The sequence below is a fragment of the Vulpes lagopus genome, chromosome 5 (assembly GCF_018345385.1).
Source record: "Vulpes lagopus strain Blue_001 chromosome 5, ASM1834538v1, whole genome shotgun sequence".
NCBI classification, from domain to species: Eukaryota; Metazoa; Chordata; class Mammalia; order Carnivora; family Canidae; genus Vulpes; species Vulpes lagopus.
The window spans coordinates 57,151,055-57,177,937 of NC_054828.1; the positions used below are offsets into that span (position 1 = coordinate 57,151,055).

General features: G+C 45.8%; 1 protein-coding gene across 3 annotated transcripts in view; it reads left to right on the plus strand.

Moving 5' to 3' along the window:
• Positions 1 to 26,883, plus strand: part of PTPRB (protein tyrosine phosphatase receptor type B) — a 124,489-nt gene that overhangs the window by 12,014 nt on the left and 85,592 nt on the right. For 2 of the 3 annotated variants that reach the window (XM_041754206.1, XM_041754207.1), the window contains exons 3-4: positions 765 to 1,021; positions 19,553 to 19,826. In XM_041754206.1, the coding sequence (XP_041610140.1) occupies positions 765 to 1,021; positions 19,553 to 19,826 (531 nt within the window). Of the gene's footprint in view, positions 1 to 764; positions 1,022 to 18,574; positions 18,731 to 19,552; positions 19,827 to 26,883 lie in introns of those variants that run through there. The other variant, XM_041754208.1, reaches the window with a different exon arrangement.

Genomic DNA, 26,883 nt, shown 5'->3' on the forward strand with positions numbered 1-26,883 from the left:
CAGAAGTGGCGTGGTTAGCGAGATCCCCAACAGATGGGGAGCACGTTTTAAAATGATGGCTAGGTGAACCTAATTCATAAACCAATCATTTTTAAGTATGGGCAATCCAGCCTTGCAAAGTAAAGCTATCAATTAATCCCACCAGCTCCTAAGTTTTAAATCAATTGACTAGCCTTCCAAAGACAGGGCACTTAGAAACTATAACCATCCCGGGATTTGGTACTCACACAAGTAGGGACAGAACCAGTTTACACTGAAGTAAAAGAAAGTCATTGCTTTCCTGGGAATCATCAATCTTCATGACGAAGTTCGGTAAGTTGTTAGCTGTGATTCTCAACCTGGTATTTTGTTTAATGAGCCCTTTGAGAAGTTGAATGAAAGTTCCCCACAGAAAACAAGGTTTACATGGAAATATATTCAGGACTTGCATCAAGTTTTTTGAGATTCATGGACCCCCAGAAGCCAGCTTGGTGACTCTCTAAATGCTCATAAATTCTGTCTTCCACACGGAGTTGAGGATTTCTGGTAGCAGTTTCCACATCTCCCCAGACCCTCTGATATCAATAGATGGGTAAATGATGGGTGGATTGAACAGGGCCAATTAGCATCCTCACACTCCAGGATCTTTGATGTTTCATACAACTGAAGCTCATCCACGTGCCTGTGATGAAAGATGTCTTCTTTTTCTAAAGTCAAATTGCTTTTATGTGAGGAATCCACAAAACATGAAGGTAATTTTAGCAACTGTCCTTTCTTTACCTCAGCTGGCCTGGGAGCAGAAGTTTCAGTAAGGAGCACTAGAAACACAGCTCCACCCCAAAACCCCACTACTCTTAATGCAGTTCCGTATAGCCCGGAACACCTTCTTAGGAACACCACAGAGGCCTTCACCAGGAGCACAACAGAACGTTACAGCCACAGCAGCAGACAGAGCCAGCACCCCCATCTGCAGATGACTGGAACGACAGAGACATCTTGGGTCCCCTGGACGACTCAACCCTTCCCCAGCACCACTGAACAGGTAAGGGGAGAGCGGGTGTGGAGTGTGACTTGGAAGGGTCTCAGAAAGCCCATTGCTTGAGAACATTCACTCTACTGGAAATGCCACTACCCACGTGTGTGGTTAGGGAGCCTGTGTCCCAGCTGCTAACTCTGCACAAACGCATTTTGTGTGATGAAAAACTCTTTGAGATGGACCTAAAAGCCCTAAATCTTTATAAGGTAAAGATAATTTGGCTATGATGTCAAAACGCCCTCCTGCAGGTTGGTCACGTTTCTGAACCAAAGTCAGGATCCATAGTCTCGTGCTTAACCTTGCACCAGGATATAGGAATGGAAACCCTGCAGATTCCCCTGCGTAGACGTCACAATCGTTGATGCTCATAAGGGAGTGGAAAGAGTCACAAAGCAATGGAGGATTCTGGAATCTATGATCTGTGAATATGCTCAAATAAGTGAAGGCGCCTAACAGTTCCACAGCAGCCCCCACAGAGTGACAGGAGTCAGATGGCCAGGGGGCGGCGACCGTGCGGTCCTACAGTCTGCTCACGTAGTGTTGTAGTTTGAAGTGTCCGTCCCTTCAGTTCTGCTTACCTTTCACGGTTTTAGGCCTCTGTTTGGGGCCATCGTAGTGCAATTACAGAAGTGTAACCCGCAAAGGCGGATCAAAACTGCTGCTTCATTTGGCAGTATTTAGCCGGCTTCTAATAAACAAACCAAGTAATGGAAAGAAGGTAAAAGCCCAACACTAGGCGTGTGACTTAACACCCATTTAGGGCTTTGCTTTCTTTCACGTTTTGCAGAATTTAATGTTGCATCTGGTCCCCAGCTAGTAGGGACACACTTCATAGTTAATCACAAAGCAAACATAACCCACATTGAATAACTTGTGGAACTTTGTTTTTATATTCATTTTTCCTTTACTATAAATCATCCTTGCAAACAGGTGCTTCCCTTGCCTCTGAGTAGAATTTAGGAAAGCCTCATAACCTCTCTGGATGCTCTTTATACCACTTTAAAACTCAACACTCATTCTCAACCCATGAATAAAGATATTCGTTTCAGGAAGTAACCCACACTCTAAATTCAATTTAAATGTGAGCATGTCCTCTCTTATCATCCCTTCCCTTTAGGCTTGAAGTAGGGAAAGGGGGCTTGTCCAAAATCTCCCACTTCCCACCTAGCTTTTTACCCACATCTCCTAGTTGTATCATTATGGTTCCAACCCTGTCAGGGCTTGCAAAGTGGGGAGGGAAGACAGGAAATGAGAGCAGGAGAGCTGGTACTTGAGATTGCCATCAGGAGTTGGTACAGGACTCACTCTAAATCTCCAACTCCTGAGCCCTTCTAATCATGGACGTGAGTGAGATTTGACACTTATTTTGAAATTGAACACTTTTTCGTGGAGCACCTTCTTGTTTAGGCTGAAAGCGTCTCAGCCAAAATGTCATTCTAACACTAGTTTGCTAAGAGCATTCACTTACATCTGAAAAAAAAGTTTAAATATATATATATGATATTATGACATATATATATACATATATATATACACACATATATATATACTAAGTATGTCAAATAAGAAAGTGGTATAAAGAGCATCCAGAGAGGTCATGAGACCTTCCTAAATTCTAATATATATATATATATATATATATATATATATATATATATATATATAAACTTTTTTCACAATACACAAAAACTTAAGTGTATATTTTAAGTATATAGCATATATTATTACATACATACCAGTACAGAAAAAGAAGTAAGCACAGATTGTACCGATATATGTATCATATACTATAGTGATATTTATACTATACTATATATATATATATATATATATATATATATATATATATATACACACACACTAAGTATGTCAAATAAGAAATATGCTGAAAGTATAATGGAAACTTATCTGCCTGAATATTGAAGAATTAATTGCCTTTTAGCAAAAATATTTTCCCATTTTCTCTCACATTTGACCATTGTGAAACAAACATAGAGAGGTGGCCAGGCTCTACTGGGATGAGACAAGGACACCCAACTCCATGTGAAAGGCACACTAGCCTTTGGGCCAACCCAGGGCTGTGTTACAGAGCTCACACAGAGCTCATACAGAGCTCAACGCCAGAGTTGGATTTGCAGGCTCAGGTCATGGTAAAGACAGAGCAGGGTGTGTTTTGGTGTTTGTTTCTTAGTCTTTTCCCAAAGTGAAATCCACTGCAATGTTTATGAGCGCTCAGATGCAGCACCAGAATGAGTACGTATCGAGTAGTCCAAGTCATGACTTATGTCCCAGCTTTTCCTTGAAGCTCAGACAAAATCTTAACTATGTCTTGGGAAGCTGAGTGGTCCTTCCAAAGGCAGCTTCTAAAATTGCGATTTCCATGACTCTAATGCTTTAGTCAAGGCATCTCTGCTAGACCATCATTTGATTTAGCACTAGGTTTACTCTATAACAGTCAATTATAAATAGCTGTAGTTTGATATTTTGAAAGAAAAGGTTACTTGGGAGGGAAAAAATGCCTGTCCTTTGAAAGTAATTTTGAAAAGTAGTCTATCTTAATACCTAGAAGAGCATAAGAGAGAAATAAAATAAACTCGATTGCTTGGAATTCGGTAAAAAAGAAATTCTTTGTGTGTCAGTTGTCTTCTTCATCAGATAGCACCTGGTCTGTGATGAATTTGGATTGGCTTAGTATAACTGGGCTGTGAAGTGAGGTGGTCTGCTTTCAGATGACAGGAAAAGTCCAAATGTGAGAGTGGGGACTGCATTTATTCAACTCTGCATCTCCCGAATCTGAATATAATGCTTAATACATTATAAAGTTGTGTAGAAAGGAAAAGAAAGGTGTGTGATGGAGTGAAGAAAAATGGAGGGGGGAGTGGAATGGCATGAAGTGCAGTGGAGTGTAATGAAAAGTGTAATTCCATGTAATGGAATGGTTTGGAAGCATATAAGAAAGTTTGAGACAGCAGCTAAGGCATGGGATTATATTCATTTGGTTTGATTGTTTATTATGAGTACACAATAACCACACATTTCAGATGGATTGGTATTATAAATTCAGTGGTTTTTGTTCTTTGATGGAATGGAGAAGAGTGGAATGAAACGGAAAGGAGAGGAGTGGAGTGGAGTAGAGCAGAGTGCAGGGAAATAGAATGGGGGAAAATGTCATGGAGTGCTGGGGAAATGAGTCGATTGAGGTGGTATGGAAGTGGGTGGAATTGTTGACACTTGGCCAGTAAATGACCCATCTACTGTCAGTGTCAAGATATGATGGTCATAAAAAAAAAAAAAAGATATGATGGTCATGTTGAAGAGCCTCGTACTTTTTAATTGCCTTAGTGTTTTAAAGTTTGTGTGTATCTCGGGCTTAATATGTTTAATACTTTAGTGTTTCAAGGGCTAAGTCTCCAGTCCTTTTTCTCCCTTCTGAATCCCTCCATTTCATCTCTTAATCACTCTTCAACCTCTCCTCCCCCCAAAGAATATTATAAGAAAATAAAGGGAATGAGGCATTGATGATTGTTCAATTTAATAACTTCAGAAAAGTGTTCATCAAGTCAACAGACATTTCTTGAGAACCTAACTAATGTCAGAACAGAGTGGTTGAGAACTCAGTCTTTGAGGTCAATCCCCTAACTCTGCCTCTTACTAGCTACTGACCTAGCAATTACTTAAACTCTGAGCCTCAGTTTCCTCATCTATAAAATGGAACCTCTACCTCCAAGAGCTGTTGCAAGGATTGGGAGAGATAATACATGTAAAATACTTACTACAGCACTTGGTCCTTAGTAAACATTTCAGAAATAATAGCTGTTATTTCTATCTTTCACTGAGACACAAAGAGAAATGACAAAAATTGTTGCCCTGAAGAAACGCATTATCTGCTGTGGTGTTGAGGGAAATAGAAACCTACGTATCTTAGGATACGTAGAATCTTATGGAATACAAAAGCAAGGTCCCCAACTGGTGTGAAGGTTTCAAGAAGTATCTTCTGGTAAGAGGGGTATCTGAAGTAAGCCTAAAGGAGAACAGAGTAACCCAGGAGAGTGGGAAGGAGAGAGGTGAAGGAACTGGGATGGGGTGGAATGGAAAGGTAGAAAGTGATTTCAATTCTTACCTAAAATTTGCATTTTAAAGAAACTTGGGGAGTCTATCACTTTAGTCCAATCTTCTATTCTGTACTCATTTATTCTGTGCCTTCCATTTGCCTGACATTTGGGAGGATGTGGGAATAAATGATAAATAAAATCCTAGCACAGTGTAGTCAGAATCATTGCATGTCTGCCCAGCACTCTGCTAAGAATGTAGAAAAGAATTCAACAGTATAAGAGCCCTGTAGTCATTCTCCCAAGTACAGAAGTTGAGTATATATTGATGAAGATCTCAAATACATATTTTCAAGTGGAGTCTCCATCCAGAACTAGTCATTGGTTCCTACTTGTTATTTTAATTAGTGACACTGTTAAATTACCTGCCATCCCTTTTGCTCCCATTCCATGTAACCTAGGTGGAATTACATGTAACAGGAATTTAGAACACTTACTGTGAAATAGAAATCTAGAGAAGAATAAGAACTGAAATACTAAGATTTTATGCTTGGAAATGCCATGTGTGTCATTACTACTAATTACTGCTTATGCAGTGACCGTAGTGTTCTAGATCCACAATCAAATGACAGATTGGGGTTGGAAAATGGGACTGGGAAAGGGGAGTGGGGATGACACGAAACACTTCCAAAGGGAAAGTGGCATGTATTTGTGTTTTTCCCTTTCATCCACGGTCTGAGTTATGAGGAATGAACATGAAGAGACACTGTGCAATATCTACAAAGAAGAGAATCTAGGAGATAAAAATAATATCTAAGATCTGTATGCCACCAACTATGCTAAGCACTTTCATTTACTCTGGGAGAAGGGTACTTGTATCCACTTTCTGTCGCTGTATAACAAACCTCCCCAAAACTTAGTAGTCAAAAAAAAAAAAAAAATGGCAGTTTGCTATTTCTCCTGATTCTGTTGGTCAGTTGGGTGGTTCCTCGGGTGCTTTCCCCGGAGCTCACCCTGGCAGGTGCAGGTAGCATGGAGGGTAAGCTGCCCTAGAAGATTCACGATAGCCTGCCTTGCCTGACCAGCAGTGAGTGCTGGCTGCGGGAAGGGGCATCTCGGTGCTTCTCCACCTGGCCCCTCTTCCTCTAGCAGGCCCCCCAGCTTCTTCACATGATGCTTCAGGGAGCTCTGCAAGGAGGCAAGGGTGGGAGCTACAAGCTCCTGGGGGCCCAGCTGCTGGACTCACACATCACTTCAGCCACATTCTGGTGATCCATACGGCCAGGCCAGACTTGAAGGCAGGGAAAACAGATATGATGTTTCAGTGGGGAGAGCCTCAAAGTCACGTAGCCAAGGGCCATGCCTATGGGGTGGGAGGAAACTATGGCCATGAAATTAATCTATCATGGTATTTATTATTCTCGTTGTTGTTGTTGTTGTTGTTGTTGTTGTTGTTTTGGAGATGCCTAGCTTAAGCTTAAAGAGGTTAAGGACTTGGCCAAGGTCAAGGGATTAGAAAACGGCAGAGCAAGAAGAGCGCATGCGCACACACACGCACACACACTCCCCTGCACACTCGCTCACTTTATGCTCTTACGTAGAGTTCCTGTTAATGAAGCTAGACGCCAAATGACATAATTTGAAGCAATTACAAATTGCTTACAAATTGCAGTAATGCTACTGCAAAGTTGTCCTAATTGAGTCTTTGGGAGCAGAATTTTTTTCCTTACTTTTCCCTTTTCCCCTCATTCTTCACATCCTCGCCTGTCAGTGTAAGGAGACTGCCTTTGGAAGGCTGTAGACCTGGGTCAGTACATGGCTTCAAAACTAACTCCCTCCTTCTCCCTCCCCTCTCCCCCTCACCCTAGGCATGAACTAAATCAACTAACACCAGTCGTGGGCCTAGTAGTGCTGGAAACCCCTGTGTAGCTATTGATGTTGTCCCTACCGTTATAATAGCATTACATGGTGCATGTGTGAGTCTTTGCAAGGACAAAGTTGGTGAAACCAGAAGCTTGTCTACCATGTGAGTTAGGAAATATCTAGATCAGATGTTCTCAAAGTACGGACTCCAGACCCACTGAATCAGAAACTCTGGGTGTAGGGCCCAGCAATCTGGGATTTAACAAGCCTTCCAAGTCACACAGATGCACCTGAAGTTTAAGAACCATTGACCGAGACAAATCCGGTCCCTGACCAACGATGTCTCCTTCATAGACTTCTTGATGCCTCAGTTTTCCACATTTGATTGCACTTCGGTGCATTGTGTTAAGAGATGGTGGGCCAGGGTGCTATGAAAGCTAAATAATTGAGGAGCAGAAATTAATTTATCACATTACAGCCTCCTGCTGTTCCTTCACAGAGGGTACATTCTCTAAGGAGTGGGGCCTAGGGTACACCTGGTGGTTCAGTGGTTGAGCATCTGCCTTTGGCCAAGGGTGTGATCCTGGAGACCCGGGATCAAGTCCCACGTCAGTGTCCATGCATGGAGCCTGCTTCTCCCTCTGCCTGTGTCTCTACCCCCCTCCCCCCCGTCTCTCATGAAGAAATAAATAAAATCTTAAAAAAAAAAAAAAAAAAAGGAGTGGGGCTTCGGGTGGTTGAGTGGAGCCTGGGCAGATAGGGAACTGCTACTAGACCCTAGGGTCCTTGTGGTGATTAGGAAAGGATGTTTCCAGACACAGAGGTCCACCATGAATGCATAAGACGTGGTAGTGGCACACGGGCCAGATTCCAGCCCCAGGCACACTCTCAGCCAGGCACCCCCACATGCCACACACACAAGGGTAAACTGTGTCTCTGTACACACTCCCTGTGCACTGGCCCAGTTGCAGATGAAGCCAGATGTAGGTGTCAGAAATGTGCCCTGCATAGTCCAGCCATTTGCTCTGGGTCAGTGCACTGGGGGACCAAATGATGAGGGGCAGGGGGAAGAGCCAAATATGAAGTGGACATTTGGCTCTTCCCCCACAGGGAGAGAGGGGGTGGGCCCTGGACTTCCCCTTGGCTTCAAAAGCTGACCAGCCTCTGTCTGTTGGTTGAGTAGTAGACTCTGAAGCCCAGTCTGGCCCCCTCGCAGCCGTGTGACCTTGGGGGGGGGGGGTGACACAAGGATGAAGAGCTAAGGCTCCTGTGTTGCAGAAACCTGGTTTAAATCCCGGCGGTGGCGTCTACTAGTTACTCGGCTCTGGTCATAATTGCTTCCTCTGTCTAATGAGGGTAACTGAGGGTCCTCTGCCTCATGATGCAGTTGCGGGGAGTAGGACCTGATTGAGCTGAGAGCCTAGCCCCCCGGCTGCCCCCCAGCCGCACAATCAGGGCGGTCACTGCCAGCTCCTGGTCTCCGCTGCAGCCTTCCTGCCCTCGGCCTCGCATGGTTGTAAGAAGCAGAAAAGCTCATGTTCTTACCCAAAATCGCTTTCAGGGGGACAACACGTGCAACACAAACTTAAAAAATGTTCCCGGTTGTTTCGGATTCTGCTAAATACCCCCTGAGTCTTGCTTGGAGGCACCCCCCTCTGCCCCCCCCCCACCCCTACCCTACCGGGCTGGGCCTGGGAGAGGAATCGCACTTCCTCAGCTCATGAATAGCCATTGTGGTGCTGCTCGGGCCTCAAGAGTGCTGTGCTTCCTTCCATTTGGCCTTCAAAGAGATCACAGCCCACTGTGAGCCTCCAAGGCAGTAACGAGGCAAATGCAGAAAATCCCCACCTCCTCTTACGTCCCTCAATTCCGGGGTAACCTCTGTGATGGTGTCACTTATTTTTTTTATTATATATGTATAAATATTTTTTTAATTGGAGTTCAATTTGCCAACATATAGCAGATCACCCAGTGCTCATCCCGTCAAGTGCCCCCCTCAGTGCCTGTCACCCAGTCACCCCAACCCTCTGCCCACCTCCCCTTCCACTACCCTTTGGTGTCACTTAAAGTATAGAGGGGAAGTGTCCGCTGCTACCAGCATTCTGTAGCTCGAGCTAAAGATAGGACAATATGCCCCCTTTACTGAGCCAAATACCTAAAGGGAGAAGTGCAAAGATGTAGCAAAAAGCCCCAAAACCAGAAGACAGAAGCCAGAAAACCATCCCCTGATCGTTCTTCATGAACAAGGACTCTTAGGTGGTCTAGTGTGCTTGGGATACGGGACAAGCAGGTCCCGAGACTGCTGCGAGGGCGGGAAGGCCACTCTAGGAGGAGTATCTCATGGAAGGGACGGGTTCCCAGAGGCCCTAATTAATAACCAGCATCCCTCAAGCCCAATCCTGACAACAAGCTGCAGTTTTCTTAGTTTGCCCACTGATGTGGCCTGCCATGCGCCAACAGCGTAAGATGGTCTGTAATTTACTCCAATTTAAAGTCCTCTGGCTTTAAAATCTCAAGGATCTTTTCTCTTTCTTTTGTTTTTCGTTATGATTTGCATTACTTTGTGTTTTGTGTTCAGCAAAGACGATGTTCACATTTTGTCCCACTGTGAATCACGTGCACATAGAAATGCTGCCCTGAAACAACACGTGCGTCGGGATGGGCTCCCTAAGCGGCCGGGATTTCTCAGGCACGTTGCTTTCCCTGAGCAGATGAGGTTGAGGCGGTAGGGAGATTGGCAAAGAAAGGGGAAGATGGGGCACCTGGGGGGCTCAGAGGTTGAGCGTCTGCCTTCAGCTCAGATCATGACCCCGGGGTCCCGGGATCAAGTCCCGCGTCGGGCTCCCCGCAGGGAGCCTGCTTCTCCCTCTGCCTGTGTCTCTGCCTCTCTCTCTCTCTCTCTCTCTCTCTCTGTATCTCATGAATAAATAAATAAAATCTTCAAAAAAAAATAGAAAGGGGGAGATGGTGTCACTCGAGAAGGGTGATGTGCTAACTGACATGGGAAGTCTGTGGCTCTCGGCCCGGCCTTCCAGGCCCCAGATGCACCTGGGCAAGAGTTTTAAAGATACAGATTCTAAAATTCTGCCTCCATCTCCACGGAATCAGCATTTACTGACACAGGCCCTCAGCACCCAGAGGGGGAAAAAGTCCCCACTGATCATAATATGAAATTAGGTTTGTGATCTCTGTGAGAATAACGGAGTAATCAGTTTGTTTGGAGACATATGATCCGAATCTAACAGCAAGGAAATATCCGACAAATGCAAACAGAGGACAATACTAGAGAAAGAACTGACCTGTATCATTCAAAAAGGTCAATGTCATAAGGATCATTTGGAAAGGCTGAGGAATTGTTCCAGATGAAAGAAGATGAAGAGGCTTGACAACGAAATTCAATACAGGATCCTAGGCTGGATCGTCATGTGGGAAAAAAGCAAAAACCAACAAAACAAAACAAAACAAAAAGCACTAAAAAGGCTTTTATTGAGACAATTAACAAATTTGAAATATCGATTGTGCATTAAAGCATTACATGGGAACAATTTCGAAGTCTCTGGATTTGACAACTTCATGGAGACCACACGCTTATCTCAGGACATGTGCGACTGACCCTGAAAGGCCAGTTCGGGTAAACACAGTATATATGGCGAGAAAGAGATAAAATGAATGTGGCGGGATGTCTTTAAAAAAGGAAAAAACTGGGATCCCTGGGTGGCGCAGCGGTTTGGCGCCTGCCTTTGGCCCGGGGTGCGATCCTGGAGACCCGGGATCGAATCCCACATCAGGCTCCCGGTGCATGGAGCCTGCTTCTCCCTCTGCCTATGTCTCTGCCTCTCTCTCTCTCTCTCTGTGACTATCATAAATAAATAAAAAATTAAATTAAAAAAAAAAAAAAAAAAGGAAAAAACTAACAGCAGAGGAATTAGTGAGTCTGGGTAAGGGCCTCTGGAAGCATCCTATACAATTCTTAAGATGATTAAGTTTGAAAGGAATTAAAAGTCTGCAAAATTAAAACTGTAGTTCACCTAAGGGCTTTTCGAGGCTGGGGTCCAAGGGCTGCCACTCTTGTTAGGGGGAGAGCAGCAGCTTAGCCTGTCTATTCAGGACCAGGGAGAGAAGGTAGGGGCAGAGGAAGAGGAATGCAGACAGCCACTGGTAAAGAAATGATGATGAATTTGCAAAAAAGAACAGTAAAGCCAAGAGTCAGAGCTGGAGGATGAGCCTGCTGATGAGTGTGAACATCAGTGAAAGAGCTCTGCAAACTGCACCTTCCAGCCCCGCGCACAGGGACTGCACCTGCCTATCCCACGTGAACAAGCCGTGAACTCCAGGAGCCATCCTCATCCTTAAAGATCCTTTCCCTTCTTCCCACACTCTGGGGGAGCTGGCAAAGGAAATCCTCCTTGCTAAATCCAGATGAGATCCCAACGAGGGAAGCTCCTGCTTGGGAGGCCCGTAAGAGGCACCTGCGTGTCCTCAAGCTCTTCTGCTGGGGATTTCTAATAGATGCAGGCCAAGGAGTGCACCCTGTTGCTAGCTTTACTGGATGCTTACCCTTTGTCTGGGTGGCTGTGAACATTTGTGTCGGCTCCCTGTCTGGGAGCCTGTCCTTCCTTCCAGTCCAGACCAGCACCGCTGGGGAGAGGATACCAGAAAGGTGCGCTTTGCTAAGACTTTTGGCCCTAGTGGCCTGAATCAAGCGACCTCCTGATGATCTGAGGAGCATGAGACTGTCCACAGAGTTGTCAGGGTCTGTCCACTTGGAACAGGGGCTGGTTGGCCCTTAGGTTTTAGGTGTTCTTGGGCTCTGGGATTCTAGGGGTTGCAGGTGTGCCCTGGAGAGCTGAAGAATGAGGTTGTGTTCCAGATTCACACATACTGAGTCATGCCCCTGCCCAGTGGGGGAGACCTGACCCATCCCTCAATCACTATGAAGTAGACGTTGAGTCTCTACAAACTGGGGATGTGGGTTAGATCATGAAAATACATGGCTCTTTCCTTCATGAGGGTTATAATCTGGTTGACGGTATTATCATTATGTTCTTGAAAAACATGATAAGAACCTTTTTGATCTTCCACTTTGATCACTGTCGGCCCCACCATCCAGGGGCCTCTAGGATGCCCTGCATCTGCCTCCTCCAGCAGAGAAGGGGGAAGCAGGGGTGAGGGGTCACAGGGACCAGGGAAGCAGAATGTGAGCCCAACAAGCCTCCATGTCTTGGTGTTTTTAATGATAAGTCAAAATCCAGATTTTTAAAAAAATGTAAAATCTATTTTTCTCAACATATCCACATAAAAAAATAGAATTATTTTAAAAACAATGTGAAGATCACACTATAGAGTCCAGAAAAGGCACATATCCTGGCCAAATACTGAGCCCTGTGTCTACAACCTTCAAAGAATCTGTGGGAAATAATGTTCTGGCAACATGATACACAGGAAAAAAAAAAAAAAAGAGGACCGACTCCACCCTCCAATCATCACTTTCTAAGAGAGATGAAATAGGTGATCATTTCTTTTTGTTCTTGTTCTCCTTTTCCTTAAAGGCCGTGTTAGCCACGCTTTGTCTGCCTCCCCGGCTAGGGTCTGGACGTTGGTGGAAATGAGGATCCAGCTCCTGAGGCCGGGGCAGGAGCAACCAGGCCCACACAGACCCAGGATGCCTTAGAACCTTGACTCGGAGCATTTGTGAGCAGAGGTTTCCGGGGGTGGGACAGTGGGGACAGAGAGGCAGGAATGAAGATGCAGCAGAAGCCCTGGAGGTCGAAAGGGCGGTTAGTCACACCTTGTTTGAAGTCATTCATCCTGGATGGTTACAAAGCTGCGACAAAAGCTATGCAAAGCCCTTTCTTCCAGATTAAAACCAAACAAAAAACCAAAAACAAAACAAAACAAAAAACAAAAAAACAAAACAAAACACCCAGGGTGGGGAAGAGGGGTAGAAAGCGGTGTAGAAAAACCTACCAAGAAACCTTAGAGACGTGTCTAAGGGAGATGGAGCCTGGTGCTAGAGACGCATCCCACACGCTTCCAGGACTTAAAAAAAAAAAAAAAAAAAAAAACGTCGGCAAAGCCACCAACCTGAGTGGCCCTTAAAAGTCTTTTGTGCTCATCTACCAAGAGTTTCTCTGGGGTACGAGATGAAAAGCAACAATAATTTGTTATCATTCGGATGTTCTCAGCACAATGTTCTCATCCATGGACTTGTCATGCTCTAGCATTACCCCCTAGCATTACCCACTAGTATTAGGGCTCAGTGTCCACGACATATTGGGATTCATATCCTCTTATCACCACTAATAATCATGGTATCTGACACGTGTTGAGCCCTTTAGCCAAGGACCCTGCATAACATATGACACAGTCCTTGTCATTTCATCCTTACAACACCTACCGCCACCCCCTCCACCACTAACTGCCTTTATTATTTCCATTTTCCTGGAGACCTAAGACCTAGGAAGCTTAAGACCTAGGAAGCTGGAAAGATTCCTTAAATACAAGTATCCCAAAAACAGTACCTCTAAACCCAGAAGAGGATAGTCAGGGTCCTTTAAAAACAAAAAACTAAGCAATTCCAAATTACCTTAAACTTGAATGCCCCGCTTTTTAAATGCATGAGAGCCGCTAGTGAAAGTGTATCCATGTCTGTCATAATTTACTATTGAGCCAGTTCAAATTAAAACTTAGAAAAGGATTCATTGTCTTATAATCAGCTTTAATGGACACATTCCCTGATGGCGAGGCCTTCTTCTTCCTAACAATATCTGGGGAAAAACACACGAGGGCCGTGTGACAAAAAGTACTTCCTTGGAGGAAAAAGCATCAGAATTGACCCTCCGTCTAGTATTTATTAAGTCGGTTGCATGTTGCTCCTTCAGCATCCACATTTTATTTTCAACGAGAAGTTATAAACATCCTATTTGCTCCAAATAAACATAATAGAAACAATATATTTTGTATAATATAAAAATATGCGTATGTCATATGAAATATATTATTATATATTATATCACCAATTCACTGATTTGACACATTCTAAAATAGTTTAGGACCTTCTAACTCGCCTCTTCTTGCAACCAGAGAGCTCAGAATTCAAATTGAAAAGAACAAGAATAAGGTATTACTAAGTCTCTTGAATAGAAAACGGTATCTGGTGCAAGGTTTATTGAAAACCGGCTCCACTGCGGCATTTCTGATCCCTCCGGTTGTGAGCTAGAATTTACATTTCTAGCAACTTCTCAGAGGATGCCCTGCTGTACCTTGAGAGCCAGCATGCCAAAGAATAGGACTTCCTCCCCCCTCTCTCTTTTCCTCCTTTTATCTTCCCTCCCTCTCATATCTTTTCCCACCTCGTTTTCTCCAAAATCAGTCTTCTTTGATGCCTTGGCCCTATCTCCTTTGTTCCTGCTTCTCTTTTCCTCCTTCCCTTCCAAGATATGGGGGCATCCAGCAAGAACGTGTTTACAAGGACTCGATGGGAGTATTTATTCACATAACAGTATTTACTGAGCAGATGCAAAGATTCCTTCCCACCTCCCTCCCTTGCTTCATTCATCCATTCTCTCAACAAATATTTGTTGAAACTCTTTCAAGCCAAGCTCTATGCAAGAAGCCCAAGACTGCCCTAAGGGAATTCTCCATATGCTCGGGAAAGTCAGGCTTCACGAGCATACAGGTCATTATATTATTACCAGGTGTCATTAATGCTCGGAATTAAACAAATGGATTGCTGAGATGAATAATGATTAAAGGACGCTTTTTCCTTGAGGGGTCAGAAGGGCCCTGGCCACATAAGGGGTGTCTTTAAGCTGAGAACTAGAGATTGAGAGGAAGATAACTGAGCAGAGACCCTGGGGTGGAGTGCTCCAAGCAGATGGACCGGCAGGTAGAAATGTCAGGGGGGCAGGAAATGTCAGCGCCTGTGTTGGGGTGTCTCCAAATTCGAGGCCCACTGTAAGTGCTCAGTCAATATTTGCTGAATGAATGAGTAAAAATGATCATCAGACCCAGGCCACCAGAGCATAAGAGAGCAGCAGAAGAGAGGCCAGGTCACCAACAGCTTTTTAGGTCATGGGTGAGGAGTTTGAATTAACAATAACTTCAGCAATCTACTCTGCCCTCCCCACTCCCCCACCCCCCACCTTTCCCACATCCAGCTCAAACCCTGATCTGCAGGAGCAGCTCTCAACGTGTGGCCCCCGGACCCCAGATGACCGGTTGTCTCAGTCAACATCTGTGTTCACGAGCTGATAAGAGCCGTGCTTTCATCCATGAATGCATAATTTATGAATATGTAAATTATCACAATTAATTGCTAGGACAGTTTGTTTAAAAGGCAGCTGTTTGTCCACTCTCCTCTAATCAGAAGCAGCTCCACCCCTTCCTGTGCAGTCTGGGACAGGTTTCCTAGTGGCAAAGAGAGGAGGTCCCAAATTCCTGGAATGCAGTAACCTCCAAAGCATATGCAGTGTCAGGATGCAGGATAAATCGGTTCAAAAGAAGTTGAGGAATTCCAAACAAAGATGAGAACAAAGGAGAAGAATGAATCAATTTATTTATACTTTGTACAGTAGTTTCAAATAAACTCCTCATAGAAGAAAACAATATCTGGCAACTTTCCCCAGGCCCAAACTGCTTTGAATCCATTACAGTTCTAATTCCTTGTATTGATAGAATTGGTTTTTAGAAAAGAAAAATGTAGTCAGTAAAAGCCTGAGTTTAAACTTTTCCTCCTTGTCGCATAATATGTGAATCCTAATTAATCCTAACTTCAGATCCATTGATTTGGGGGCAGGAGGGACTCTCCTGTAAGCCTTAAGATTCTCCAGGAAAAAGAATTAGGGGTTACATAACTTTGGAAAAGAAATGTCCCCAATGTCTCCTGGTCCTTTCCTTTATGCGTTGCTATCAGTCTTCATATATATTGATGGTAAAACAAATGACAGCACATGATTTTACTAAGTATGTGTCTCTCTTTGCTAGGTCAAAAATAAAATAATCCTATTTAAAGAAGTCATTCCTTCTTTTCCAAATTCCTCTTTCCAAGGGCATTAGTAGCAGATCACTACTGATCTATTGATCTGATTAGTAGCAGATCACTAGCAGATCACTAGTCCACAGATGAGAACGTTGTGCTAAGAACATCCGAATGAATGATAACAAATTATTGTTGCTTTCCATCTCGTACCCCAACCTCTATGTTATGCTAATAACATAGAGTCTGGAAGCCTCTAAACTGTGTAGTAAGGATATTTTGTTATCGTCTTGTTGGATTAGTCCTTCAAATTTTGCCTTTCTTGATGCATTTGCCTGCACCAAAGGAAGGACTGATTGTAGGAAGAATGTTAGACAGTATGGTGAAAATGAAACATAATTTTTAGATTAATTTACAGGGTACAGTAGCTTGTGGCAAAAAAAAAAATGATGCTTGGCAAAATTTGGAGGAGATAGGACTTACTGAAGATTTTGGTAAAGGACAGAAGAGTATTTGGTATATTTGGGTGAGAAGATTTCATATCCGAGCAGCAACTTATGAGAAAATTTTATAAACCTCAATGGATAAGACAAAGCAAAAGATAGGCAGCAGGAGCTAGGAAAGCGCAACGTACTTGGTGGATGAATCTTTTTTTTTTTTTTTTTTGTGGATGAATCTTTAAAATTCGTTTAAAAATGTGATCGGGATCCATGCTATTACCAGACACACCGACATCTGGACAGTATGCAAAAGTTTACATAGGTGCTTTCACACCTGTGAGCTTATTTATTGGTCATAAATAGCTCTGGGAAGTATTTGGAGTGGTATGATTCCAGTTTGACAGCAAGGAAACCACATTGCTTTCTGAATACAGCAAGAAAAGAGAAAGGTAATGTTGAAAAGGAATAAAGCTGCAAAAAGACCCCTGTAAGGGCGGAAGGCTGCCCCCGTAGGTGACAGAGGGAGGTGGGGACTATCTTTGATGCTGCAGAAAGGCGTTCCAGGCTGTGAAAAGCCGTTGAACTTGGGGGCAAAATCCGGAGGGGCCACAAAAGCTCTCTTGGAAGCCAAGTCATTGGGCAAGGAAAGAGGAAAAATTGTTTTCCCAGAAATACACACAGTTCAGGTTTGACCTTTGAGTGTTTGCTGACTTGAAAAGGAGATTTGAGATCTCTGGTCTGGCTGCAGATTGAAAGCCCGTAGAATCTCTGGAGAGGTAGAAATTTCATTGTTTTCATTAAAATATTTCTTTAAAACATATTTTCTAAAAGAATCGTGAGAGGAAAATTGTTCCTGAACAATTTTCACCTTTTTTCAGTTTTTCCTCAAATTAGATACAGTTGGTACAGAAGTCGATAGTATAGCTTTATGTCTGATCTGCCTATCTGGGAAAAAAAAAAGGGGGGGGGGAGTATGACCTTCTTCCTATTGACTTGGCTCCGGAGTATTCAGTTTCGAAAAATTAAAATGTGAAAAACTTCATCTCCTCTGGCAATTGTCGGGGATGGCACCCAGGAAAAGCGGTCAAGCATTATACAAGCCGTGGCTGCACTTGCTGTAATCAGCTGTGTGCAATGACACCGCCTGGCTCTTTGGTTGTTGGGGACTCTTTCAAGGTCCATTTTCAGATACATGATCATTCAGGTACCAAGTTGGTCGCTAAAAAGCATCGTTAGTGCTGAACACGGTAAATTCCAATTTCGGTACTAGGTGTGGGAGCTGGGCCATCAGTAGTATTTTCCTCAAAGGAGAGATTTCTCGCCTCCTTCCGTGCTTGGGCTATTACGGACGCAATGGTTTTCTCTACTGGATGGACCCGCTTTGCCGTTTGGTCTGTGCGGCCAACGACGGGCGGTGAGGACTTGTTCTTGGTCAGCACCTTGTGCGTGAGATTCAGGGGGTGCAGCGACCTGGGTCCCATCCCGGAGGAATGAGAAAGTGAGCTCCCGGGAGACAGAAGGTCAGGCCGACAGGGGACAGGATCCGCTGGGGGCCTGCGTCTGCTGCAGGTGTCGGGGTGCAGGGAGTGCAGGGGGGTGCCCTGGGGTGCAGCGACCTCAGTCCCATCCCGGAGAAAGGGGAAAGTGAGTTCCCGGGAAACAGAAGGGTCAGGTCGACAGGGGACAGGATCCGCTGGGGGCCTGCGTCTGCTGCAGGTGTCGGGGTGCAGGGGGTGCAGGGGGTGCAGCGACCTCGGGACAGGATCCGCTGGGGGCCTGCGTCTGCTGCAGGTGTCGGGGTGCAGGGGCGCCCGGGGGCGCGGGCAGGCGAGGGGGCGGCCGCACCCTACTGAAGGCCTCCGGGAAGGGAGCTGTGCTGCGGTCCAGTTGGGCCCTGGGAACGGAGGCCCCGGGAAAGCGGCGGAGGAAGATAGGAAGTTGGGGGGGCGCTGGGGGGGGGGCGCAGTGGAGGGGGCGGGGAGCCACCGCGGCCACCGCCTGGGGGGAGGGCGGGACCACCGGGTGGGGAAAGTGAAAGTCGCGGGGCGGAGGGGCGCGCGGGGGGCGGGGGCTCCGGGGGGCTCCCCCCCTCGCCGGCGCATTGTTCCTCCGCCGGGAGACGAGGAAATTGCCTTTTGATTGCGGAAGTGGCGGCGGGGGCCGGGCGGGCGGCGCGGGTCAGCATGGCAGCGTGGGAAGGGCTGCGCCCCCCGCCCCGCCCCGCCCCGCCCCGCCCCGCCGCCCCGGCCCGGAGCAGCCGCCGCCGCAGGGGCCCCGCGCGAGGCCGGCCCGGGGGCAGCGCGCCCAGCGCAACAGGTGCGCCCGCGCCGCGATGCTGGGCCGGGGGGCCGGGCTGGCCCTGTGCGCCGCGCTGAGCCTGCTGCAGGTGAGGCCCCCGAGGGCGCCCCCGGGGCCCGCCCGGACCACGGCTCGTCCTGGGGCCCCGTCGCTCCCGGCCCGACCCCCGCCCCGACCCCGACCCCGACCCCGACCCCGACCCCGACCCCGACCCCGGGGCAGTGGCCGCCGGCTCCCCGCGGGGCTTCCCTCGGGCTGCGGGGTGAGGCCGACGGCGCGCGCGGGGTCCCCCCACCCATCCCGGAGCAGGTGGCCGCCGGCTCCCCGCAGGGCTCCCCTGGGCTGCGGGGTGAGGCCGACGGCGCGCGCGGGGACCCCGCAGCGGACACCGACCCCCACCCCCACCCCGGAGCAGGTGGTCGCCGGCTCCCCGCGGGGACCCCCCACCCCCACCCCCCCGCCCCCCCACCCCGACCCCGGGGCAGGTGGCTGCCGGCTCCCCGCGGGGCTCCCCCCGCCCCCCTCCTCCGGAGCGGCTCCCCTCGGGCTGCGGGCGAGGCCGACGGCGCGCGCGGGGACCCCCACCCCCACCCCCCGCCCCCCACCCCGACCCCGGGGCAGGTGGCTGCCGGCTCCCCGCGGGGCTCCCCCCGCCCCCCTCCCCGGAGCGGCTCCCCTCGGGCTGCGGGCGAGGCCGACGGCGCGCGCGGGGACCCCCACCCCCACCCCCCGCCCCCCCACCCCGACCCCGGGGCAGGTGGCTGCCGGCTCCCCGCGGGGCTCCCCCCGCCCCCCTCCCCGGAGCGGCTCCCCTCGGGCTGCGGGCGAGGCCGACGGCGCGCGCGGGGACCGGCGGGGACCCGGGGGCGGCCCGCGGGCCCTGGCTGCAGCCGCTCTGCTTGGTTTGCAGGCCGGCCCCGGGCAGCCCGTGAGGTGCAACGTCACCGTGACCGAGTCGGCGGCGGCCAGCCGCTCCGCGTCCCTGCGGTGGAGAACCTCGGGGTCCCCCTGCAACTTCAGCCTCGCCTACGGCAGCGACACGGCCGGGGTGGCCTGGTGCCACCCCACGCGGATGGACAACGCCACCTACGGCTGCCACCCCGAGGACCTGCAGGCGGGAACCCTCTACCACTTCAGGATTGTGTCTCTGGACGGAGAAGAGACCTCGGTGCTCTTGCAAACAGGTAAAGGGCGGCAGGTGCAGCCGGCGGCGCGGGCCACTTTGCACTTTGCAGGGGGGGGGAAGGGAGGGTTCACCTGAGGTCCAGGCAAACATGACCTAAAGGTAAAGACGCCCGTGAGGATGAATATTGACCAAGATGCCTAGTTTCCTCACATCTGGCCAGAAGCAGCTTGATTGACAGTTAGAGATCTCCTTAGTGCTGAAGACAGCGGACCGGCTCTTTGAAGCGGGGCTGGGGGGTGTGTGCAGCAGACAGGAGCTGTGGGTTGTGCAGGGAGTTTATTAAATTTGTCAAAGTGATGTGGTCTGAGCTTCCATCACATTAAATTGTCAAGCCCCGGGATAATTTTAAGTAAATGTTTTTAGAATAAATAATGGAAGTGCAATGATGAGAGATAGGCCTTTGGCAACTTAGCTTTATTTTTGGAACCAGGACATAAAACTTTCAGGAATAGAATAGAGCCATTCACGGGGGGGATTTTGAAAAGTCCCTTCAAATGAGGGCATGAAAATTCATCTGTATGACTTGAATAACCAAAACAGCCTAATATCAGAGAAGGTCCTTTACCAAAGGAACCTCAAGTCACTTATTTTCCTTAGGGTTCTGGTAAACCCTTTCAGGTGTATATAGGAAGAGTTTCTCTTCCCTGCCTCAGTTTTCTTGTCTGTAAAGTAAAATAAGAGTGTCAGACTTGGCCACGTTCATACCAAGTGCCAACCACTTAGGTAGAGGACTGTCATGCTCTCACCTCGCTATTCCTATCAGCTCCCCACTAGATGTGCTCTAAATTCTCCAACAACTTTGATGTTTTATGACTTCATTACTCTTCCTTTTAACCTTATCTTTACTTGTCACAATGGTGAACTTTTTACTTCTATTCAGAAAGCCTAACAGAAAAATTCTGGAAGGCACATTTTGAGAAATGTGTTGTCCTTATTACAAGAAATGTGTTGTCCTTCTTACAATTTCACGTTCGACCTGAACAGAGATTGGTTCCTTAGCCATAGTATTTTAAAGAGATGTGAGACCTTTCAGTTTTCAGGACAGTTAGAGCAGAGTCAAGAAATGCAGCCGGGTTCATGTAATAAGTCAATCAAATATCAATTCCCTTATTTTTTCGGAGAAAAATTAAGAAAGCCTGATTACTGAAGGCTTCCTTCAGATGAAACTTCGAGATCATTTCAGAGATTTGCAGGAACTTAAATTGAAAAGAAATACTACTGGTGAAGAAGTTGGTTATGTTTTATACAGAACCAGAGAGAGACTGAAATCAACCATATAATTAGAACATTTTACATAAGTTCAAGTGGTTAGGTTTTTAGGCATAAACTCGTTGGTCCCTTGGTGTGTGAGGATAGTTTTGTGAACTCTCAGATTGCCACTACTGTGAAATTTATGACATAGAACTTCCAGATGTGTTCATTGCATTTGTTAAGATGTCTGTTGAATGGAGCAGAACCAGGTTTAAAAATAGGAAAAGGACTCACCGTGGGTGTCACTAGTCGGATGGCACTCCAAGTTTAATCATGCATGTAGGTGTGCCAAGTCCGGAGACATTTGTGAAATGTAAGAAATATTTGCATTTTATTGACTATGTTGAGTTAAAAAAAAAAAGGCTTCATCAGCATTCAAGTTTTCATCACTTTTCTGAAGGAGTTACTTTTTACAGTATCACAAATATACTTTTCACCACAATTTCTATGAGGTCTGTGATAAATGTGAAGAATGAAATTTGCAGGTGACGGTTATAGAATGTTATATGATAGTATAATGCTTAGGATTCTCTACATTTAAAAAATAAGTTTATTTAAATAAAGATGTTTTTAATGAAGATATTTTTTAAATGTTTTGGGGAAGATTTTTTTTTTTGGTTGGTTGGTTGGTTTGGTTGTTACTTGCTTTTTGTCATCAGTGCTTTCTACATTTTAAGGACATATGTGAATTTTTTTTTATTTAGTGGAGAGAAAGTACTAGGATTTCTCTAAATTGCTAAGCTGCAGAAATGAACTCTGCAAAGCATGTTTTATTCTTAGTGAAGTAGGAGCAGCTAGTAGTAGACTATTAAGTCTGGGATATATATAACTTCAAACAAAAAAGAGTTATTCAAAATGTGTTGAGCTCTCCTTACTCCATTTTGCCGGTCTGATCGGTCTAGAATAAAAGAGAATGAGAGCAAGACATGGTTTGGCTAAAGATACAACAGTTGCTTAGATTATCTCTGTATCATTCTGAGTGTGATTTGTCTGATGGTTTTTCCTGATAAGTTGTCCGAAACAATTAGTTTATTGTCATGTAGACTTGACCTTAAAGATAAAAAGAAAAAAAAAACTATAACTAAATGGGAACTGTTTTACCGACAATCAGTGTTCCCCCCAGATTTTAAATCAGAATTAACAAAACATATGTGGATTCAGCAAACATTCATCAAGCGTGGGTACTGCAGGGAAGTATGCCAAGTGGTGACTAGTGTGCTCATGAGGACGCTGAACAAAACCCCGTCCCTGCCCTGGCGGTCTGTGCAGAGGGGAGGGAAGGTCATGATGAAGGTGGGGACAGAGCTTTCCCATTTCTTTCCTGGATGAAGACCCTGCCCTGCCCCGCAGACGCCATGCTTCCATAGTCCCAGAGACATTGGGCAGTTCTCAGGTTTCTTTAGTCATGAAGCTGGTTGATGCGATAACCATAAATTGAAAGCCAGATTATTTAGTTGTGAATTTGTAACAAATCAAATAATGAAGACATTATGGAAGAACTCTAACACCTATAACACTGTGTCCTCGGAGTCTAAGCAGAGGGCCGCAACCCGGTGGCTCCTAAGGGTGTCTAGGTGTCTAAATAGTAATGTGTTTGGTTTGGCTCACATAGCATTTGAGAAAAATCCAGATTATTTTACCAGCTTTAAAAATGGAAAATTCACATAAGTACCAGATTCATGGGTTCCCCTAAAATATCGCAAGATTTGGCAAAGCTGGACCACTCTGCCTAAAATTCTCTAGAACAAAGTTGTAGTTTCTCCTTTTAGATACCAATTCACTGGAATCCTCCTGGGCCATCCATTTATTTCTGTACTTGAATGCAGGCCAAGGGCACTTGAGTTGGTTTAAATGAAACTTTAGAGTTTTCATTTAGAATCTTTGGGGGGGCTTGTTTCTTCCCACAAATTAGTAGTTTTCCAGTATCTAAAATGGCTTCGAGCACATGATATTCAATAAATATTGATTAAATGGATGGACAGATGGATGAATGAATGGCTAGATGAATGGGGGATAGATAGATACGAATGAATAAAATGAATGTTTTAGGTAAAATGAAGAATATATGTATTCTAAAAATATGATATCTTCTCCTTGGGTTATAAGTAGGTTATAAAACCCAGGGAAGTGGTGGTCTGGTAATAGAGAGCTTCACATATACGAAGACCATCTTTATAGTATATGCCTTCTTGTTAGGCAGTTTCAGCTACTTAATAATCTAGAACAAAGTGTGAAAACAATTAGCTCTTTTAATATGGCTAATTCCTTTGTCTTTAGTAAGAAACACTTTAGGAGCATTAATTACCAAGTCACCGTATCAGCTATTATATCCATTTCAAAATATTATTTATTGTATTAATTTACTAGAGCTTCTATGACAAAATACCAGACCACGTGACTTAAATAATAGAAATTTATTTTCTGATGATTCTGGAGGCTAGAAGTCCCAGGTCAAGGTGTCAGCAGCTTTTTTTCTGAGGATTCTCTAATTGGCTTGCAGATGGCTGCCCTTTTTTGCTGTATCCTGCCATGCTCATCCCCCTGTCTGGTCATCTGTGTTCTGGAAGGACACCGGTCATATCGGATTAGGGCCCACCCTAACCGCCTCATTTTGACTTCATTACCTCTTTAAAGGCCTTATCTCCAAATACAGTCACATTCTGAAGTCCTAGGGGGTTAGGGTTCCAACGCATGAATTTTAGAGGACACAATCCAGAGCTTTTTTATTTTTTTTATTTTTTTTATTTTTTATTTTTTTTTTATTCATGATAGTCACACACACAGAGAGACAGAGAGAGAGAGAGGCAGAGACATAGGCAGAGAGAGAAGCAGGCTCCATGCACCAGAAGCCCGACGTGGGATTCGATCCCGGGTCTCCAGAATCGCGCCCTGGGCCAAAGGCAGGCGCTAAACCGCTGCGCCACCCAGGGATCCCACAATCCAGAGCTTTAAACATAAGTCAACCACTTCTCAATACTGTCTGTGAGCTACCTGCATCAAAATCTTTAGCAGAACTCCTTATAAAAGCACATATGTTCTTGGTTTCTACTCCACATATAATGAATGTAGAAGAAGCAGAGCTTCGGGTGTCTGATTTTAAACAAATTATCACAGTGAATCAATGCACAGTGAAGTTCAAGAACCATTGACATAGTTTTTCTATCATTCATTGGCATTAATTTTTTTTTAAGATTTTATTTTTTTATTCATGAGAGACAGAGAGAGACAGAGAGAGAGAGGCAGAGACACAGGCAGAGGGAGAAGCAGGCTCCACGCAGGGAGCCCGACGTGGGACTCAATCCTGGGTCTCCAGTATCAGGCCCTGGGCTGAAGGCGGCGGCTAAACCGCTGAGCCACCCAGGCTGCCCTCCCCCTTTTTTTTTAAAAGATTTTATTTATTTACGTTGGCATTAAGATTCTGATACCATTCCTCTTGGCTAAATCTATAATACCTGAGAATATTTATTATCTTAACCAGGAAGGAAATAACACTCGAGTAAACTTACGACACACTTGGTATGTGACAAACACTGTTCTAGAATGTATGTACGAACCACGTGAGATCTCAAAATCACCCTGTAATGTAGGCGTTATATGTATTATCATCCCCATTTTATAAATTAGGAAACAGGCCTGGAGAGATTAGTGACTTGCTCAGAGCAACTTGGTTAGCAAGTGTTGGAAAAGGCTGTTTGGCGGAACCCAGCTCTCAACCGTGATGCAACCTGCCCCTTCCCAGCACTCCCTAGAAAGAAAATTTAATGGTATGTGGTCAGTCTAATATATATTTTATACTCTTACCTACTGAATAAAGTAGGTGGAAGGATTTTAGATACTATAAAAGCACAAGACAAATAGAGCAAGTTTACTATGATTACTTTCAGTTGGAGGTAAGATTGACATTCATGAGAATTAACGAATCACAAACCACACAGCTAGTATGTAGTTGAACCAGGACTTGTACCTGGGTTTGCTGGCTCAACTCCAGGTCTTCCCACTACTCTGCAGAATGGATATAACGTTTAAGTTGGTATTATTCCTTCAAATTACCAGATGGCATTTTGTTACTACTTTTCAAGTCAACTTTTAAAGAAGAAAAAGTATATGACAAATTACCTTAAATCTATGTATATGTAGCCTGCACGAGGACGGAAAAGTGATTAAATGTGTTTTAGTGCGAAGAAATTATAAGCAGCTCTTAATTTTCAATTGTGTGGAACTTCTGGTGATGGATTTTAATACTTAGCCATCGAGCCGTTGACAGTCTACTTGTCTCAGGAATTCTAAGGTCAGGCTGAGCTATGAATATGCAATGAACCAACCTAGTGCTCTGAACTTGATCTCCTTTTGAGGAGATGCTGCTTCCATCAGCCTGGCTTCCGCTGGTGGCCATGACATTCTACAGCTCAGCAAGAAAGACGTAAGATCTTGTTTGCCCTGACAGTATAAGAGAAGAACAAAGAATCATTTTTTGACCTTCCATTTCCAGACATCAATTTGCTGGAATCCCCCTGGGGGATAAAGGATAATTTTGTAGAACTCAAGCCCGTGCTATCTGTATGGATGTGTACCAGGGAAGATGAACATATGCCCCTAACCATATAATATGCAAATAAAGTTTGCATATAGATTTCCAGGAATTTTTGGTGTTGGTTTTGCTTTCCTTTTATATGAAAAAAACTCACGTTAAAAAAGCAAACAGAGCAGTATAATTAACTACCATGTGCTCGGCAGCTACCTTCAACAATTACCCACTGATCGCTGATCTTATTTCAGCTGTATCTCCACCCTCCCCGACCCCCACCATTCTGACATAATCCAAGCCATCGTCTGATTCCATGTATACATATTTCAGCACACATTTCAGAAAGATAAGAGTTATTTTCATGTAAGCACTGTATCACTGTATACCTAACATTAACAGTAAGGTTGAGAGGCACACAGTAGGTGCTTGATCATGAGTTTCTACTCATGAGTTTCTACTTTCAGGGGAAGCCTTCTGGGCAGCAGTGTGGTTGGCAGGAGAGACCAAGGGCCTTCTCGTGATGCAGCGTTTATGTAGCACTCTAGATACTACTGGGAAAGTCTCAGTCGTGCATATGGAGAATTGGAGCGAGGCTGCCCAAGGACACCCTGGGGTTGGCGGTGTCAAGGTTTCCATCGGTGCTCACCTGACTCCGTGCTCACTAGAGGCGGTCGGCTGCTCTCCCACTCCACCACCCCCCTCTCGCGTCTCTAAATCCTACTTTGAACTTCCAAGCTCGCTCCAACCCATGTCCTTCATGGAGCCAACCTGTTTGACCTCAGTCCTCAGCTGTCACTCGCATCTGCACATCCAGTGGTGTTGCTGGCCAGGGTGACTCTTCGCAGCAAGGACAGCCGCAGCGTGGATGCCAGCTGTTTACCACGAGCTCACCGGCTGCTGGGGCCAAGCCTCACCTTTGCCTCCATCTCCCCTCAACACTTACTACTCTGTGCAGTTGGTGCTGTTGGGTCTTACAGATGCGGAAACTGAGCTCCAGTGAGCTCCAGTCATGTGCCCGGTCACCACTGTAAGTGACAGTGATGGGATGTGGAGCCACGTCCAGTGTGACATTAGAGCCAGCCTCCCTGGGACTTCACCTTTTGTTTACCTGTTCCACGTAATACCTTAAGCGTCCGAGTAGGCTGGAGGCTCCCAGAAGAGCATCTATGACTTACGTACCCGGGGCCCCAAAATGATGAGCCTTGGGGGAACAAGGCATCCCACCTGCCACGAATGATGATGCAAATAACTGTGAAAACGGCTTTAATTACCCCTTCCA